Here is an 18720-nt window from a genome sequence, read left to right as displayed (position 1 = left end):
ACATTTAAAGTTGTGCCGGAGGAGCTAGAGATCCCGAGAGAGAACATATTAATCAAATCCGTGAATAATCAAATCTTCAAATACGGAGGGATGAGCATACTTACTGACTTACCAAACACACACACTGTTAACATTCACCTGTGTTTCTTATCTTATCGCTCCCAGCCATGTTCTTTCAGTGTCTCACATTCTCCCTGTATCCTTCCACTTTATACCCTTCTTCTCTTCAATTCCTCCCATCCCTCCTTTTCACCCTGCATCACATTCTCTTCCTTCTTTCTCTCCATCCACCCAGCTCTCCATCCTTCCCTCTTAATACCATCCTTACCCTTCCTCTAACCTTCTCTCACTTTTATTTTATTCCCCCCCCCAAAAAAAAAACCCCTCTGGCCTCAGAGAGAGAAGGTGCCCCTGAGCAGCCACCTTCCGAGAGAGAGGGGGGGGGGGAGAGGGGGAAAGAAAGTTCTGCCCAGGCCTTTGCAACAGTCTCTCTCTCTCTCTCTCTCTCTCTCTCTCTCTCTTCTGAGGTGGAGGAAGTGTTGGGTTACAAAGGAGGCAGAGGGAAGGAAAGAAGGAAGGAAGGGGGAGGCTGCCTCTCCTCCAACCCAGTCCTTTTTGCGGCTTGGAAGGAGAGAAGGTGGAAGAAAGAGGAGGAGGAGGAGGAGGAGGAAGAGAGAGAGAGAAGGAAAGTTCCCTCAGCAGCAGCAGCAGCAGCAGCAGCAGGGCTCCTGGGGAGGCCATGCCAGGCCTCCTTGCCACCCCCCTCCTGCTGCCACGCAAGCAGAAGGGGAGCAACAGGCGGAGGAGGGAAGGGGGCCTCCCAAGCCCAGGGCCCCATGCAGCCGCCCCGCAAGGCTGTGCCTGCCTGGGTGCCCCTTCCCTCCGCTTTAGCTGAGGAGGGCGCAGTTGGGGCAGGGGAAAAGGGCGCCAAACTTTCCCCTCTTCCTTCCCCTCAAGATGCCCCACAAACTCCGGAGGCTCTTCCGAGGCAGCGGGCGCGCCTTGGCGCTCATCTTCGCCGCCTCGGTCCTCTGGGTGCTCTTTGACATGGCAGCCCTCCGGCTCTCCTTCAGCAGCGACCTCCAGGCCCTGAAGGCAGAGGAGGCCAGGGCTAGGAAGGAGAGGGCCCCAGGCTCCCAGAGGCCTCTTTGGAGGGGGTTTGGGCAAGAGGAAGAGGAGGAAAATGGAGGAGACTTGGGGAAGGGGTCCCAGAGAGAGGCCCCCCAAGCTGTGGCCGGGGTGCCCAGGACTAGCCCAGTCCCAATGGGACACTCCAGCCCCCTAAGAAAGATGGAGGTGGCCAAAGATGCCACCAGGCCTCAACAACCAAAGGCGCCCCCCTCCGACCCTGAGAGAGGGCGGCCCCCTGCCACAGTGGCCCAGGCTGCGGTCACCATCGAGACCAAAATGGCCCCCAAAGGGCAGAGGTCATTCACCAAAGGGCCCCAGGGCAGAAAAGAGTTAAGAGAGAAAGACGCTTTGGAGCTGCCTCCCAGAAGCAGACCCCGCCAACTGGAAGGTGGCCCTCCTCTGCCAAGCGTGACCAAGTTTCCAGGAAACAGGACTCGGGTTCTGGGAAGCATGGGTAGTTTCCATGGTGGGACACAACGCTTGGGTTTGCCCACCACCCAAGTGGCGGCTTCCAAGGCGGCAGAGGAGAAAGGAGGAGCGAGGAAGGGGAAACCTCTGGGAAAGGGGCACCGAGAAGATGATACAAGAGTGGCCCGTGCCAAGGAGATCCTGCCCGGGAACCCAGTGGTCCTCATAAGCAAGGAGGAGGCACGGGTGGTCTTTCCGACACTTCACGCCGGTGATGCCAAAGGAAACAGAGGGGTGGAAAAAAATGTATGGCCAGTTGGTAACAAGAGCAGAGATCACCCCAAAGCCATTAATAACGGAACCAGAGTAGCTGGTCTTACCATGGCAGCGACTACAAAAGCCCTTTTGACTAAAGGGAAAGAGCGAGAGGGCACTGAAAGGATGAGTTTAGTCGACAAGGACCAATTAAAGAAAATCAATCCCAGTGACAGTGTGATCCATTTCCAAGAAAATACTAGGCTGCACAAGGTGTTAAGCATTGATAGGACGCTTGGTCCGCGGGACCCCAATGCACCAGGGCAGTTTGGGCGTCCTGCTGAAGTCCCAGGTGAGAAGCAAGAAGAGGCAAAACGAAGGTGGAACGAGGGGAATTTCAATGTCTATCTGAGTGACCTAATCCCTGTAGACCGAGCCATTGATGACACAAGGCCCATTGGGTAAGATCTGTTTTCTTGCATTGCACAGTGCAGACTTGGGCTGGTGTGAGGTCTCTGTCGATCAAACGGATTTTCTTTCTGTGACCAGAGTTAGCCGCCAGTGTTCTGGAGTAGCAGTAGAAATGATAACAATCTTAGAATCTTACCCATTATTTTAAGGGGATGCCACAAGAATCTGGCTGGATGCTTTCCACATGCTGGATGTAAAACTTGACTCCATTCACAGTTTTACTTTGATCACAGAATGACTCTGGCTGTATCTGCACTGCAGAAATAATGCAGTTTGACACTGCTTTAATTGCCATGGCTCAATGCTTCGGAATCCTGGGATCTGTAGTTTGTTATGGCACCGGAGCTCTCTGACAGAGAAGGCTAAATATCTCACAAAACTACACATCCCAGAATTCCATAGCATGGAGCCATGGCACTTAAAGCGGTGTCAAATTGCCCTCTTTCTGCTCTGCAGATGCAGCCTCTGTTATCTCAGACTACAGCTCACATTTTAGTCCTAGGCCTCAATCAACATAGCCCCCTATGTATTAATCTAACATGTTAATTTATACACATGATTTCTTAACCCTAACATCTGGCCTTTACAGATTTATCATGCTAAATGTGTATTTACAGCGCACAAAGACCTGTCTCCCTAAATATCATTATTTCACAGAATCTCCTTAGTAACACTGTTATGTTTGCTTACAATTCTGCTTTAATTTATAGAACAAACACCCACATATATAATAATTAATCCCTAAACAGCATTTCCTCTGTTTACTGGATTAGTGGTTCCAATATTACTGGGGCAATGAAACCACTAGATTTGAGTTCAAACTTTAAAGTAGAGTAGTTATCCAATGTTTCTGATGAAATTGATTTGGAGGGAGGGGTCAGTACCTCAGATAGCTCCTTTGAAGTTCAGAGTAAAAGCAAGAGTAAAATTTCTACAAGATGCTTGGCTTTGTAGCCACACAGGATGACACCTACTTCCTATATATGTCCTATAGCCATGGTTGTTCATTGTGTGTTATAGGCAGGCACATGTTGAGAGAAAGCTTGGTGGACTACTGGGTGACAATGTTGTTGAAGATAATGTCTTCTCTTGTATTAGTTAGTATCAGTCTTAATTCAGACATCAGAATACATAAATAAACTGTGCAGACATGCCCACCAGATTGTCCAGCCCACATTACTACTGAAAAATTAATGAATCATTTGAGTTGATTGGGTGATGAAGAGACAGCTTCAGTAGCCTTCAATGTGGAGCAAAAGGATTTCCTTTCTGCTTAGCTTTAAAAAAATACTGTCAGCCTTTTGAGAAACAACATTCCTGCTAACAGAATCTTGCTTCGATAGCAACAGCCGCTTACACAAAGCAAGGGCTTTAAAAGTGTCTCTCTGCCAACTGGGAAAGGTCAATATACTGACCACAAGCAAACATACAGTCACTGACGTGGAGGCCTCACCCTTAATTGTTCTCCACATCAGCAAACCAGTTGTTTGCTCTTGATGGGCTGACAAGGAAGCATGAAGGCATTTCACGATCTGAAATTATTCCCTTCCGCAATGAATAGGCAGCAAAATAGTACAGCTATCTCCGTTATTTAAAAAAAAAATCCTAGGATATTCTCCTCTTTTCTTTCTTTTTTAAAAATTACATTTGTGAGCATTTAAGTTTAAAGAATGTTGCTTTACTGTGTCATGAGGACAATGTCGGTAGGTGCTGGTGTACTACAGATGCTTTACACTTACTGACAGGGTAGCTGTCAACTATTTGTGTGAGGCAGGCTCTACTGCAAACGTTTCAGGTTTTAGTCCAGATGTTAAAGGAATTATCGCAAATGCTGTAATCCCTCAAGTGTGTTCAGCACCGTGGATAGTTCCTTTAAAACTCAAATTAAAGCCTACAGTAAATTCACTATCCCACTGACATGGAAGCCACCAGCCCCCCTGCTCCATGGACAAAATCAGTTGACTTACACACCTGAAAGTTGGTTTTTCAAGAGCCATACAAAACAGCATGGTACTATGCATGGTAGCCATTTCATGCAAGAAGCAGGCAATGAAGTGGAAGCTGAATAACTCTGGAACAACCATTATCCCCCTTTTGACCAGTTGCTCCTTCACTATTTCTGTCACAAAGCTATCAGTTCCAACAATTGGTCTCAGACCATAGAGGCCACTTCCAGCCATTTTTGATTGAATGTCTAACAGAGCAAATCTCTGCACAATTATTTGGAAGTCCCATTAGCTTTGATATGGTAGATTTGTCCCTTGAGTTTAGGTGAGTTTAGGGCTGCAACCTAAAAGTCGTGATGCAATGCAGAATCATTAAATGAATAACATGAACATAGGAAATTTCTTTTTTACCTGGTCAGATAATTGGACCTTCTAGGCCAGTATTATCTACTCTGACTGTCCGTGCAGGTCTTCAGGGTCTCAGGCAGAAGGCCTTCCCAGCTCCTGCTAACTGATCTGTTTTAACAAGAAATGCCAGGGACTGAATGTGAGACTTCATACCTATGAAACTAGTACACTGCATGTGAGCCTTTAGTCTTCTCCATAGAAGGCTGCTTGAAATTTCAGCCACTTCCCCAAACAAAATATCACAGAGCAAAAAGGGGTTTTAAGGAAAGTATGTGTGTGTGCAGAGGTCAACAACCCCATAAAACAGTCAAGAGAATTGACTGGCTCTGTGAGGGGTTCTTTGGTGTAAGATGGTCTGGCCCTCTGAAGATCCACTTAAAGATATTAGTCCATAGAGAGTAAAAGTCCCCTTAAGGCACACATCAAACCCATAGTTGAATTGCAAATAGAAATTGAGAAAAATGCTTTTCCTTTGGCTTTTGTTCATGCAGGGAAGAGTCAGGCTTGACCCAGCCCTTTGCCTCTTCTTTTTTTGTTACTGCTGTGACATCAAATGACAAATTCATTGGAATGGGAGAAATTATTATCTCCACCTTAGATCTGCAGATTTTCTGCTGTTCTGTCTTGATACACTTGGTGGGTTACATTCAAACCTTGTTGCCTTACAGACTGTCAATGAGATTGTCAAGCAAAGGCTTTTATTTTGATAAAATGACAGAAAAATAGTTCTGAAGTATCTCCCAGCACTACCAAGCTGCCAAAAAATACTCTACCTCAAAACAAATCCATTTCTAGCAAATGTGTAAAAAGAAACACTTTCATCTAGCCATGTAACAGACTCTTCTTGTGCTACAGGCCAGTTTGTTCTTTGGTGCGGCTTTACTTTACTCTTTGGGTTCTTTGATGAGTAAAATGGTGTGTGGAGATCCTGTAGTAAGGAAACTAGATCCCATGGCCATACTCAAATTGATCACTTTTATTCTTTTGTCTTTTTTAAAATTCATTCTGTGGACAATGAATGCTGGGTGGGAAACAACGCCTCAGCAGGCGACTCTGTCCTTGTTTGCTGCATTTCTTAGAATCTCTTTAGAGTCTCTGAACCACTGAAGAATGCTTCTGTTCATATTGTCAGGGGCTTGTGGGTGGCATTGTTCTGCAGTACTGCACATACTTTGCATGCAGAGAATCCCAGGTGCAAGCAATCCCTGGCACCCCAGGTAGATGTGAATATGTAATTCTGGTCAGGGAAGCATACGTTCAGTGTACCACAGGTGGGATTCAAAATCAAGCTGTCTCTCCTGCCCCTGCTATGAATGCACATAGATATGTTCTGCAGTTTGCCTGCTTCCCATATGTTTATTCCCAGAGAGTAAACACACCTGAGAAGGACTGGCTTTAGGAATGCACAGCCAATGTTTCTGTTCAACTACACCTTCTTCACAAGCATCTACACACAAGGTTTCCCATGATATTCTTCCAAACAAGCTAGTAAAATGTGGGCTAGACAGTGATGCTGTTAGTTGGGTTTGTAGTTGGTTGACCAGTTGAACCCAAAGGGTGCTCAGCAATGACTCTCCTTCATCCTGGAAAGAAGTAATTAGTAGGGTGCCACAAAGTTGTGTCCTTGGTCCTGTGCTATTCAATTTCTTTATCAGTAATTGGAAAGAAGGAATAGAGGGCCTGCTTATCAAATTTGCAGATGACACCAAACTGGGAGAGGTTGCTAATACCCTAAAGGACAGGATCAGAATTCAAAATGACCTTAACAGATTAGAAAACTGCATCAGAACTAACAAAATCAATTTCAGCAGGGAGCAATGTAAGGTAGGGCAGAAAAAAAATTAAATGCACAGATATAGGATGGGGATACTATTGGCAACAGTACATGTGAAAGGGATCTAGGAGTCTTAGGGCTGAAACAGACAGCTCAGTAAAGCCGGCTTCTACCTGGCTAGGGGGTGTGGCATTTAGACATGACATGCTCCTGACTTGCCCAGAAGCCGTGCCAGCAATTATATGCTGGCTAGCATCTGGGTGACTTGGGGGCATGGCGTTCAGACACCACTTACCCAGAGCCGGCAAAAAGCCAGCTCTAGAGGTGAAGGGGAGGCTTTTTTTTTTAACCTCAAATAGGAGATGACTTTTTCCACTCCTATTTGGGCTGGAAGCCTGCTGGATTGAGGCCACGGTGTGCAGTTGCCTAGCGCCCACCCGGCTCTTTCAGGGGCAGCATCTGTTCTGGCCCTTAGTGGATCATGGGCTGAGCATGAGTCAGACATGTGATGTGACAGCTAAGAAAACCAATGAATTCTAAGCTGTATCAACAGGAGTATAGTGTTTAGATCAGGGATCGGCAACCTCCGGCCTGTGGGCCGGATGCGGCCCGCAGGCGCCTTTCTGCCGGCCCCCGGTCCCTCCTGCCTCCGAAATCACCGCCGATTTTGGCCGCTCCAGCCGCCATTTTGAAGGGCAAAATGGCGGCACCCATTAGGAGGCCCGCTGCGGCCTCCGGAGCCCAGAAACGGGGCTCCAGGAGCCGCACCGGGCCTCTGGGAGGCCCGATGCGGCAGCCAGAGCCCTGAATCGGGGCTCCAGCAGCAGCACCGGGCCTCTGGGAGGCCCGATGCGGCAGCCGGAGCCCAGAAACGGGGCTCCAGCAGCCGCATCGGGCCTTCCAATGGGCGCCGCCCACCTCCCTCCTGGCTCCACCCTCCCTCCTCCCTCCTATAAATGGAGGGGTGGGGGGAAGGAGGAGGAGGCAGAGAGAGAGGGAGGGAGGGAGGGGAGGAGGAGAGAGAGAGGGAGGGAGGGAGAGGAGAGGGAGGGAGGGGAGGAGAGAGAGAGAGAAAGAGAGAAAGGGTGGAAGGGAGAGGAAATAGAGGGAGGGAGGGGAGGAGAGAGAGAGAGAGAAAGGGTGGGAGGGAGAGGAGAGGAGAGGGAGGGAGGGAGGGTGGGAGGGAGGGAGGAAGGGGAGGAGAGAGAGAGAGAAAAAGGGTGGGTGGGAGGGAAAGGAAAGAGAGGGAGGGAGGGAGGGGCGGAGAGAGAGAGAGAGGGTGGGAGGGAGGGAGGAAGGAAGGAAGGGAGAGAAAGAAAGTGGTTTGAGACAGTGGCATGCATTTTTTGCTGTTTTGTGGTCTTGCCTAGTCGCTTCCATTCTTGCAAATATTGCTATTATTATTGTTGTTATCCTTTGGTATTCTCTTTGCAAAATCCCCCACATGGACTTGCTTCTCTTTTCTGGGTTGAGACAGTGGCATGCATTTTTTGCTGTTTTGTGGCCTTGCTTAGTCGCTTCCATTCTTGCAAATATTGCTATTATTATTGTTGTTATCCTTTGGTATTCTCTTTGCAAAATCCCCCCACATGGACTTGCTTGCTCTTTTCTGGGTTGAGACAGTGTGCATGCATTTTTCCTGTGTTATGGCATTGCCTAGTAGCTTCTTGCAAATATTATTATTATTATATGGCTCCACCCCCGGAGGGTGGAAACTCCGCCCCTGACATGTGGCTCCACCCCTGGATAGTGGAAGCTCCACCCTGGCATGCGGCTCCGCCCCAGAGGGTGGAAGCTCCACCCCCATGTGCGGCTCCGCCCCTGGAGGGTGGAAGCTCCACCCCCCGGCTTCGGCCCCCCAGTTGTCTGAGGGACAGCAACCCGGCCCCCGGCTCAAAAAGGTTGCCTACCCCTGGTCTAGATAGAGGGAAATAATAGTACCACTCTATTCGGCTTTGCTCAGACCTCACTTGGAATACTATGTCCAGTTCTGGGCACCATAATTCAATGGGGATGTTGACAAGCTGAAGCATATCCAACATGGTGAAAGGTCTGGGATCAGTGCCTTAGGAGAAGCAGATTAGTGAGCTGGGTATGTTTAGCCTGCAGAAGAGAAGGTTAAGAGATGACGTGATAGCCCATGTTTAAATATTTGAAGGGATGTCATTTTGAGGATGGAACAGGCTTGTTTTCTGCTGCTCCAGAGGCTAGGACCTGGAGCAATGGATTCAAGCTACAGGAAAAGAGATTCCATCTCAACATTAGGAGGAACTTCCTGACAGTAAGGGCTGTTCAACAGTGGAATATGCTGCCTTGGACTGTGGTAGAGTGTCCCTCTTTGGAGGTTTTTAAGTAGAGGCTGAATAGCCATGTGTCGGGATGCTTTGATTGTGTCTTCCTTCATGGCCCTTGTGGTCTCTTCCAACCCTATGATTCTATCATTTCTCTCTTGGTATCTCACTACTCAAAATACAATATGTACAATAGTGTGTAGAAATGTAGTATGTACAGTGTAAATATACACAACATTCTGTTACTTATGAATTTGTTGATACAAATGTAACAATTTCAGACACAATGAACTACAATTCCCAGGATTCCCTAGCACTGAGCGAGGGCAGTTAAAGCATTCTAAAACTGGATTATTTCTGCAGTATGTTTTTGACCAAAGGTTTGTTGATTTTAAACAGATGTTCTAGTAATTTGTCTTCATTCACCAGACTGTTATTTTTAAACTGTTTTAACTCTCCTTGCCTTGTAGTTTTTAATGACTACTTCATTCTTCCCTACAACACTGTGATGATTTCATACTTCTGACCTCAGCCACTAGAGTGCACTAGAAATCCAGCTTTTCTTCCCATCTGGAATAAGATCAGGAGTGTGTGTGTCTGTGTGCTTCCAAACCAAAACAGTTTCCATTACTAAAGTGTCATTGTATTCTCTTCTAAGAAAATTCCAGTGTCCATTTTCAAATCCTAGTTGTAATTTCTAAATTTGTAACAGAATGTTTGGATAGATGAGTTCAAGCATTTGCCTTCTACCCTCAAAGTTCAATACAAAAAATAAAAATGAGTTCCGACCACCCCAGAGTTCAGGCCCATTTCATGGTTGGCTTGTTTCTGTGCTGCAATTTGGCCTTTCCCCTTTTCCATCAAAATTTGCCCAGCAATGGTTATGGTAGCAATGAGTTGATGATATGTCCATTAGACCCTTGGTACTGCCTAGGCAGCAGACTAAGTTCCAGCAGCCTATCATCGTAACATTTATATATTTATCAGATTTATATCCCTCCTTACTTCAAAAATGGGATCCAGAGAGGCTTGCAATAATTTTAAAAGGATACAACCAAAACATTAATTACAAAAATTAAAAAAGTTACATAAAACTAGTATTTAAACATAACAGCTAAAAACACAACACAGTTAAAACCATTTCAATAAAAAAATAAAAATATGAAAGCATTAAACACATACACACTACATATTATTATTATTATTATTATTATTATTCTTTATTCAACGCTTCATAAATAAAGGTTAATAATAATAATAATAGTGCTGTAGATTTACACATGTCAAAAACCTGCCTAAATAAGTATGTTTCAGCTGCCGGTGAAAAAAAGAGCAGGAGGGGGCCAATCTGAGTTCATGTGGAAAGAAGTACTAGTCTAAGAAGGCCAAAGAGAAGGCTCTCTCCCAAGTCCTCACCAACCATGCCTGGGAAGGTGGTGGTATTGAGAGAAATCCCTACCCTGCTGATCTTAACATGAGCTGGCTTGTATTCATTAGACCTTCTAAATGTTTGTAAGGTGACTTGAAGGCACATACCCATACACAAGGAGGAGATGCTTGTCTGTCACTGATAATCAGATGGGACATAACTTACAAATAAAGATGGGGCTTCCAATTCAGGTGGTGACAACTAGCACTGGCAATGTGAGTTAATTCTATCAAAAAGTCTTGTGTGTGACAGAAGTTTAAAAGGTCTTCAATACTGATACCACAGTAAGAAGAGCCCTCCCTCCAGTCCATCTGCCTTGGTCCAGGCCTCAGAGGGAGAGAAGAACCACTGGACTTCATCCCCTTCCCCAGCACCATTCCCTTCTCCTTTTGTATTGTGTCTTTTAGATTGTAAGCCTGAGGGCAGGGAAACGTCTAATTAAAAATAATAATTGTAAGCTGCTCTGATAGCCATTAGGGCTGAAGGGCGGGGTATAAATACCATAAATAAATAAATACTGTAGTTGTTTTCAATGGGGCTTTCTAAACAGCCCTTTGGGACGTCCTCCGGACGTCCCATTTTAAAAAAGGGGCGTCTCTTTTAGACGCCCCATGGTCTAGTACGGACTCCGTCCGTACAAGATGGCGGCGCCCCTTCTACATGGGCGCCGCCATCTTTACGCATCGGACGCACAGCGTCCAGACGCGTCGCGCCGCTGCTGACGTAGCGAGCGCGCCCCTGGCGCCTCGCTACGTCGCAAACGCGACGCAAAAAGAAGCTCCATTTTGGAGCTTCTTTTTTCGGTCCGCGCGGGAGTCGGGCCGTTTGAAGGCTCCGGCTCCCCCGCGGACCTTCTGGCGGCGGTGCCAGACCGCTGCAAAGCGGCGGTCTGTACCCCGCCCATGTTACTATCCTTGCCATGTGTCTGCTGTTCCACTTTCATGGAACTCAGGGAGACCTATATGACATTTATTGCCCTTTCTTCCCTACAACACTGTGATGAAGATTAGCTCCCAAACAATTGGCCCAGTGGGCTTTTAGTTACAGGGGGAACTGAACTCAGATCTTCTTAGCAAAAGCCTCATGGTCACCCTGCTTACACGTAGATGTGGTTCTTGGGTCCTATGTCGTTGGAGCGATGAACCTATTCATTGTTTTTGCCCAAACCTCAAAGGAGTTAATAGGTGCTGCCCTTTGGACCACTCCTCTAAGGTTTGGGCCTAGAGTGGATTCACTGCAACTATGAGATGGAAATCACCAGCTACCCATGCTTAGAACTTCCCCCAAACAGTTCCAGTTTATTACAGCACATTGCTATTGCCATTTTTTATGCCTCTGGAAAAACAATTTGAGGGTTTTGGTGCTTCTGTATTATGTTGGCCACCCGGGTTGTTCTGAGGAGGTGGATGCTGTTTTCAACCCAGAAACTGGCTGACAGTATTACAAGCTGTAGCCTGGATGTTTATTTTTATTGCTGGCTTGGGACTGTTCTTTGCCAGCAACAAGACTGCATGAGTTGTAAGAGACTACAATTCCAGCACAAGGTCTGTATGTTTTACAGGGATCTTCTCAGTTAAAGAGAAGACTTTTCCCTGTTTGTTTTCATTTTTGCCCAGGGACTGAAACCAGTCCTTCTCCAGGGCTCACTCTAGGTTTGAGAGGGCTTGGGGCAAGACATCCCATGCTAGGCCCTTCTGCCAAATGAGTTTACTGAGTCTAATCTGACTGCAGTGCTTCCAGGAGCCCTGATTGCTTGAGATTTGTCTATTTCACTTCTTAATTTTCCACAAGGCTCCTGGATAAGGTTGGGGTGTTGCTAAACTCCATTTCCCATCAGCTCTACCCAATATGGTCAGGGTTAGGGAATTAGGATTGCTAAATCCCATGTTACTTGATAAAATCTCAAGGAACTGCCCTGTTTCCAAGATCTCCAAGCAGAAAGGACAAATCTTAGGACAGCTGGAAGAAGAGGAAATTTAAAATTTGTATATGATGACTATCAAGCCTAAGCACCCATAGCTACCCATTCCCATCTGGCATCCAGGCTTTCTGGCACAGCACAATGGTGTTTGTATGTGTGTTGCTTTTGTGCAGTACTGATTTACCAAAAAGCCAGGAGCCAAAGAAGGGGAGAGAGATGTTGGATGCATGCCACTGAGTTCCTTGTGCCATTTGGAGCAATACAAGCAGTGGAGTGCCTGTCTCAAGAGCTGTCTTGTTATAGAAGCCCTAGCCAGAGCTAGTTCAGAGCCTGGGGCAGGAGGAACACTTCAAGGGCCGGCAATGGATCTGCTGAGAGTCCCACTTGTAGCATAGGACTTAGAAAAGCTCTCCACCTTACATGTGTGCTGCTGCTGAAGAATGTCAGGTACCAGTGTTGCCTCTTTGATATGGACTCACAGGTTTAGCTGGAGATCCTGCATTGAACAGGTGTTGGACTCAATAGCCCATGAAGCCAACTTTATGTTTCTAAGACTGCTTGTGAAATTTTATTCCCAATAGAGCACACTGTTCCAAATGCTGCCTTTTAATCTTTGCATCATGGGACCAAATCATAATCTCAACCCCAATCCTCCTCCTTCTTTCTTCTTTCTTTCTTTCTTTCTTTCTTTCTATTTTTTTTTTTTTTGGTATTAATTCTCCTGAAACTACCACATTCTCCTTAGATTGTTCAAATTTCATAGTTCCTTAATGTGAGTTCATACTCCTTCTTAATGTTTTTTAATTACTGATATTTTGGCTTTGGTGATAATACATACTGTATTTGTATTAATTCTGTTTGATGGGGGCCAACCCTGCCATTAGGCAGAATGAACCAAGTGTCTGAGGCAGTGGCTACTGGGGTTCAAAGAGCAGTATTGAAGTGTCAAAGTGCACAGCTATCCCTTTGGGCCTGTCCACCTGACCTGTTCACTGCCCGCTGATGCAGTGTGAGGTTGCTGGTAGCCAGTGTTGAAATGAGATACCATATCCTCCACTTCAGGCATCAAAATATTGTAGACCAGTCCTGCTATTTGACTAGATTGTTCCCTTATGTACTCTCCAATTCTCTCAGTTAAAGACAGAACTAATTTTATATTTTATGGCAAGTTACAAAATAAAGTCCCTGTGTTTCTTATGTGCTTGTAGGCATTATATCTGTTGTGTTAATGCTCTTTTTTTCTGTCACTGTAGATGTTCAGATCTCCTGGTCCACAATGACCTTCCCACCACCAGCATTATTATGTGTTTTGTGGATGAAGTCTGGTCCACTCTCCTCCGCTCTGTTCACAGTGTCCTCAACCGCTCACCTCCTCAATTTATTAAAGAGATCATTTTGGTTGATGATTTTAGCACAAAAGGTAGGTCAATGTTTTCCATGAAGTAGGCTTCAAAACAAAAATATATTTTGTTTTCAGATTGTACTCTGAAAAATGTTATAGGATTCTTTGGTAGTTTCTTTTATATAGAATCCACCAACTGGCTCTGGCTCTGCAGAAGCTGTTATGGTGATGATGTTTGAGAGATAGGTTGCATCTTAGACTTACTTAGACAGGGACTTACAATAATTTTATGTAGAATTATTAAAAGAAGACAAGATGGCAACTGATGTGAATAGAGAGGGCTATTTAAAAACAAAAACAAATCTGTCTGCCTCACTGACTATTTAATCTGTCAACATTTTACCAGAGCCAATTTGTCAACAGCCAGTAGTAGATAACAGCAATGTAATAAGGATAGTGTAGCAGTCGAGTAGTACTTTATGATCCTATTGAAAATAACTCACCTGTTGTCCAGTGGCATCACTGGGGGAGTGCTGTTGGTGTGGACCACACCAGGCTCTGCTGACCATGCAGGAAGAGAGTCTCCTGCTTGCCCAGCAGCTCAGCCACACCCAGAAAAGGTTACAGGGTGGCAGGTGGGATTGGGGTGCTTTCCAGGTCTGGCAGCTCTGCTGGCTGGGTGGTAAAGAGAAACACCTGCCTTTCTTTTTCAGCCAGCAGCATTGTCAGACACAGAAAAGGGTGTTTAAGAGAGGAGAGGTATTAAAAATTATCTGCACCGGGTGTCAAAAATACTAGGTATGCCACTGTTGCTGTCATAGCCATCAGAAGAAGGTGGCCTATTGCCATTTCCTAGCAGTCTAAACAGTCAGCAGCACATTGGCTGAGTTCTACTAATTCCCTGACTCCCTCATTAATGAGTTTTGAAACAGACAATTTGTGGTCCATTTACTTGCTTCTCCTCAATTCTGATCCAGCATACCTCAAGGACAAATTAGACAGCTACATGGCACAGTTCCCCAAAGTCCGTATCCTTCATCTCAAAGAACGGCATGGATTAATACGAGCAAGACTGGCTGGAGCAGAGATTGCTAAAGGTAAGCAGAGTTATGTCTCATTGTCAGAGTGTAATTAATTGATTATTTGCTGCCCCCTTTATTACTTTCAAAAGACTCAAAGTCATGGGAGCATTTAGTAAAAATACGGTTCATCTAAACTGAATTGGTATAAATGGAACTAAATCACAGGCGTTGTGGCAAGTTTCCTGAAAAGAGAATGCCATTGCTCTCAAGAGAACTTATTGCCTGTCCAGTGTGCAAAAAATACAAGCTTAGTTCAGTGAAACTACTGAGTAACAGTTAATTGCAGTTAAACACACTAGCTGTGTCTCCCATAAAGCATGTGTTCTGAGAGAGAAGGAAAGGGTAGTAGTGCATACAAGTATATCTACTGGAAATTCTCCCATCACAATAGGATCTTCAGCTGCTCACATTTCTCCCTCATATGGAATAATTTTATCAGTGTTACATCAGTAAGCTGAGTAACCCTGGTCATAAGCCTCAGTCCAACATTCCCTTAGCATACCATAAATGCCTGCATGGAGATATATACCGTATTTTCCGGCGTACAAGACGACTTTTTAGCCCAGGAAAATCTTCCCCAAAGTCGGGGGCCGTCTTGTACGCCGGATAGCCGCCGGGTCCTAAAGAGAGCCCTCGGCAGGAAAGCCTTCTCCCAAAGGCAAAAAAGCGTCCTCTTCCGTTCCTTCCCTCCTTTGCTTTTTTCCCTCCCTCCCTCCTTCCTTCCTTCCTTCCTTCCCTTTTTCTTCCTTTTCTTCTCTTCCTTCCTTCCTTCCTTGCTTCCTCCCCTCCCCCTCCTGTCCTCCTTTTCCCGGGGGCCCAGACTCTGAGAGCGAGGCTGGCTACAGAGCAATCAATCCTATTTGGATGGAGTCACACTAACAGCCAATCAGATTGAGGACAGTGGTCGCCGCCACCCCTACCCTCATAAACTACAATTCCCAGGATTCCCTGGTTTTTCAAGGGAATTTCAAGGGAATAATAATAATAATAATAATAATTGCCTCCACACTTCCAGATCCCAGCCCCAGAGAATGAGTCTACAGTATATCAGTGTTGCCAATTCTGCAGGTGCATTTGGATTTAATAATGATAACAGTAATGATGATGATGATAGAGAGATAGTTCTTGTAGCACCTTTGAGACTCACTGAAAGAAAAGTTGGCAGCTTTCCCAGACTTAAGCGTACTTCCTCAGATGCATGGGAATTGTAGTTCATTGTGGCACCAGAGTGCTTTCTCAAAAACTACAATTCCCAGGGTTCCCTAGCACTGAGCCAGGGCAGCTAAAGCGGTCTCAAACTGGATTATTTCTGCAGTATGGATTGGACAAGCATTTTTAATAATGAAGGTCCAAAACACACTGCAGAAATAATCCAGTTTGTGACCGTTTTAACTCTTCTGGCTTAGTGCTAGGGAATCCTGGGAATTGTAGTTTGTTGTGGCACCATAGCTCTTTCTGATAAAGAAGTCTCAATGTCTCACAAAACTACACTTCCCAGGGTTCCCTAGCACTGAGCCAGGGCAGTTAAAGCAGTCTCAAACTGGATTATTTCTGCAGTGTGTCTTGGATCCAACTCAGGCTGCATCTTCACTCCAGAGACAATCCAGTTTCATACCGTTTTAACTGTCATGGTCCAGTGCTATGAAATCCTGGGAATTGTAGTTTATCACACCAAAGTTTGCTGAGAGAGAAGGTTAAATGTCTCAGAAAACTAGAATTCCCAGGATTCCCTAGCACGGAGCCAGGGCAGTTAGAGGGATGTCAAACTGGATTATTTCTGCAGTGCAGTTGCAGCCTAACACGTTTTGATTTGGCACAAAGCTTCCTGGGCTTTGATTCTAATAGGAGCCACTTGAACTGCCACGGCTCCATCCATACAGAATCCCTGGGATTTGTAGTTTGGAGCAGCCCCCTGCATTCTTTAGGCAGAGAAGGCAAAAGACCTTATAAAACTACAAATCCTAGGATTCCAATAGGATGGAGCAACAGCTCTTAAAGTGGTGTCAAACTGCATTAATTCTAAAGTGTAGATGCACCAAGAGGAAGGGCGGGAGGAGTTGTCGAGGCGGGTGAAATAATGTTGTGTGTGCGGTTATTTCAAACATGGAACACACTCCTTCCTCAGAGTGTAGTGGAGTCTCCCTCCTCTTCCCCTGCTTTTCTTCTTTCTCCTTCTCTTTTTTTCTCCTCCCCCCTCTTTCTCCTCTGTCGCTGCTGCTGCTGTTGTTGTTGTGTGCCTTCAGCTCCTTTCTGACTTATCGTGGAAGAGAGGGGTAGTCTTATACGGTGAGTATATCTCAAACATTCTATTTTAAGTTGTAAAGTTGGGGGTCGTCTTATACGCCCAGTCGTCTTATACACCGGAATATACGGTACTATGGTAGCACTGTGAAACCCTTGTGCAGAATAGAAACATTGTGCAACACATGACAGTGACTAGTGCCATTACACAAACCACAACTGCAGTGGATGCACAATCACAAAGCAATGTATAGGATTCACAATTGCAATACAAAGTATTGGATGCACAATCACAATGGGCAATGCACTACTTGCAAAGACAATGCATGATGAACATGCTGTCTGCATGACTCTGCTTTCACTGCTGCCAGCAAAATATGCCCATTGTACAGTGATGGCTTTTTGACCCACATGCACAGTGTGACCTGTGCATGCAGATGTTCCCAAGTGAATTCCAATCCCAATCTCCAAATGCACAGCCAGTGGAGAAACGACCAGTAGGAATGTGACTGAGTAGCAGGACCAACTCACTTAGCTCCACAGCCTTTTTATGTGGTTTTTTAACATATTTTGGAGGGGTGTGTGTGATTTCATTTGAGCTTTCTTTTGACTATTTTGGTAAACAGTAATTCCCAATAATCAACAAAGAAAAACGTAATTTTAAATGCTGTAAAAGCTGCAAAAGTCAAACAGAATGTCTCATGGAAGTGAGCCCCCATGCAGAGGCTGGTGGCTTCCATGTCAGTGAGCTGGTGAATCCAGTCACTCCGAACTGTGTAGGAACTGTCCAAGCTCCTGAACCCAGTCCTTCAAATAGATTCAGCATCTTGGAAAACTCCTTTCCAGTTTCAATTAAAAACCAGCGTGAATTTCCCACCCACTGACAAGGAAACTCCTTGTTGCCACTGGGGAACCCTGCCATCACGATGTAGCTTTCCAGCATGCTGGCTCTTCACAGTGTGATCGTATATAAATATATCCAGTAGTAAGTTCCATTGAGTTCAGTGGGACTTACTCCAGAGTAAAGGTTGCAACTAACTAGCTGTAAAATAGTGCCATTTCACTGTATTGTTCATTTCTCCAGCACTCCTTTATCTTGTTGCCACTGTTTTTTTTTTGTTTTTTTTGTTATTGTTATTCATATATTTAACAACAACAAAACCAACAACAATATAGTGCCACTTACAAAGTCCATTTAAAGTATCTCAGAGACTTGCCCTCTCAATGCACCAATATACCTACTTACCTATATTCATAAATATAGTTATCCTTCACATTTGAGGCTTTGGCTTTTGCAGATTTGATTATTCATGAATTTGATATTCTCTCTAGGAATCTTTAGGTCAGTGATGGGGAACCTTTTAGGGGCTGAGTGCTCAAACTAAAAAGTCTTCCGGCACAGGGGTTGGCACAGGGAAAAGAAGATGAACAGGTGCGCGCCTTCTCCTTCCCAACCCTCCCTGGCCTCCAGTTGTCTCTCCGGAGGCAGTTGAAGGCCTGGGAGGGTCTGGAAGGAGAAGGAAGAGGTGCACGCCTGTTCCTCCTCCTCCTCCCCCCGTGCTGTCCCCAGCCTTCAGCTGCCTCTGAAGATACAACTGGAAGCTGGGAAGGGTTGGTAAAGGAACAGATGTGACTCTTCCTCCTCGTCTCCCCGCACCATCCTTGGCTATCAGCTGTCTCTGGAGAGAGGCCGGGGAGGGTTGGGAAGGAGGAGGAACAGGCGTGTGCCTCTTCCTCCCCTCCCAGTGCTGTTCCCCACCTTCAGCTGCTTCTGGAGAGGCAGCTGAAGGTGGGGGAGGGTCTGGAAAGAGGAGGAAAAGATGTGTTGCTCTTCTTCCTCCTCCCCCCGTGCCATCTCTGGCCTTCGAGTGCCTCCGGAGAGGCAACTGGAGGCCAGGGAGGGTTGGGAAGGAGGAGGAGCAGGCTCGCACCTCTTCCTCCTTGTCCCCCATGACATCCCCAGCCTTCAGCTGGCTCTGGACAATCAGCTGAAGGTGAGGGAGGGTCGGGTAGAGAAGGAA

At 45.9% G+C, this 18720-nt stretch overlaps 1 protein-coding gene across 3 annotated transcripts in view; it reads left to right on the top strand.

Annotated features, from left to right (window-relative positions):
- Nucleotides 1–571: 571 nt before the first annotated feature.
- GALNT5 (polypeptide N-acetylgalactosaminyltransferase 5) overlaps nt 572–18720 on the top strand; it is a 46046-nt gene continuing 27897 nt past the window's right edge. For all 3 annotated transcript variants that reach the window (XM_089519989.1, XM_089519988.1, XM_089519990.1), the window contains exons 1-3: nt 572–2255; nt 13288–13454; nt 14354–14473. In XM_089519989.1, the coding sequence (XP_089376115.1) occupies nt 958–2255; nt 13288–13454; nt 14354–14473 (1585 nt within the window). In that variant the 5' untranslated portion in view covers nt 572–957. The remainder of the gene's footprint in view (nt 2256–13287; nt 13455–14353; nt 14474–18720) is intronic.

Source organism: Sceloporus occidentalis, unplaced genomic scaffold, assembly GCF_023333645.1.
Source record: "Sceloporus occidentalis isolate IW3139 unplaced genomic scaffold, rSceOcc1.0.p SCAF_4, whole genome shotgun sequence".
Lineage (NCBI taxonomy): Eukaryota > Metazoa > Chordata > Lepidosauria > Squamata > Phrynosomatidae > Sceloporus > Sceloporus occidentalis.
The sequence above is the reverse complement of the archived record's forward strand: the minus strand, read 5'-3'. Positions and strand labels throughout refer to the sequence as shown.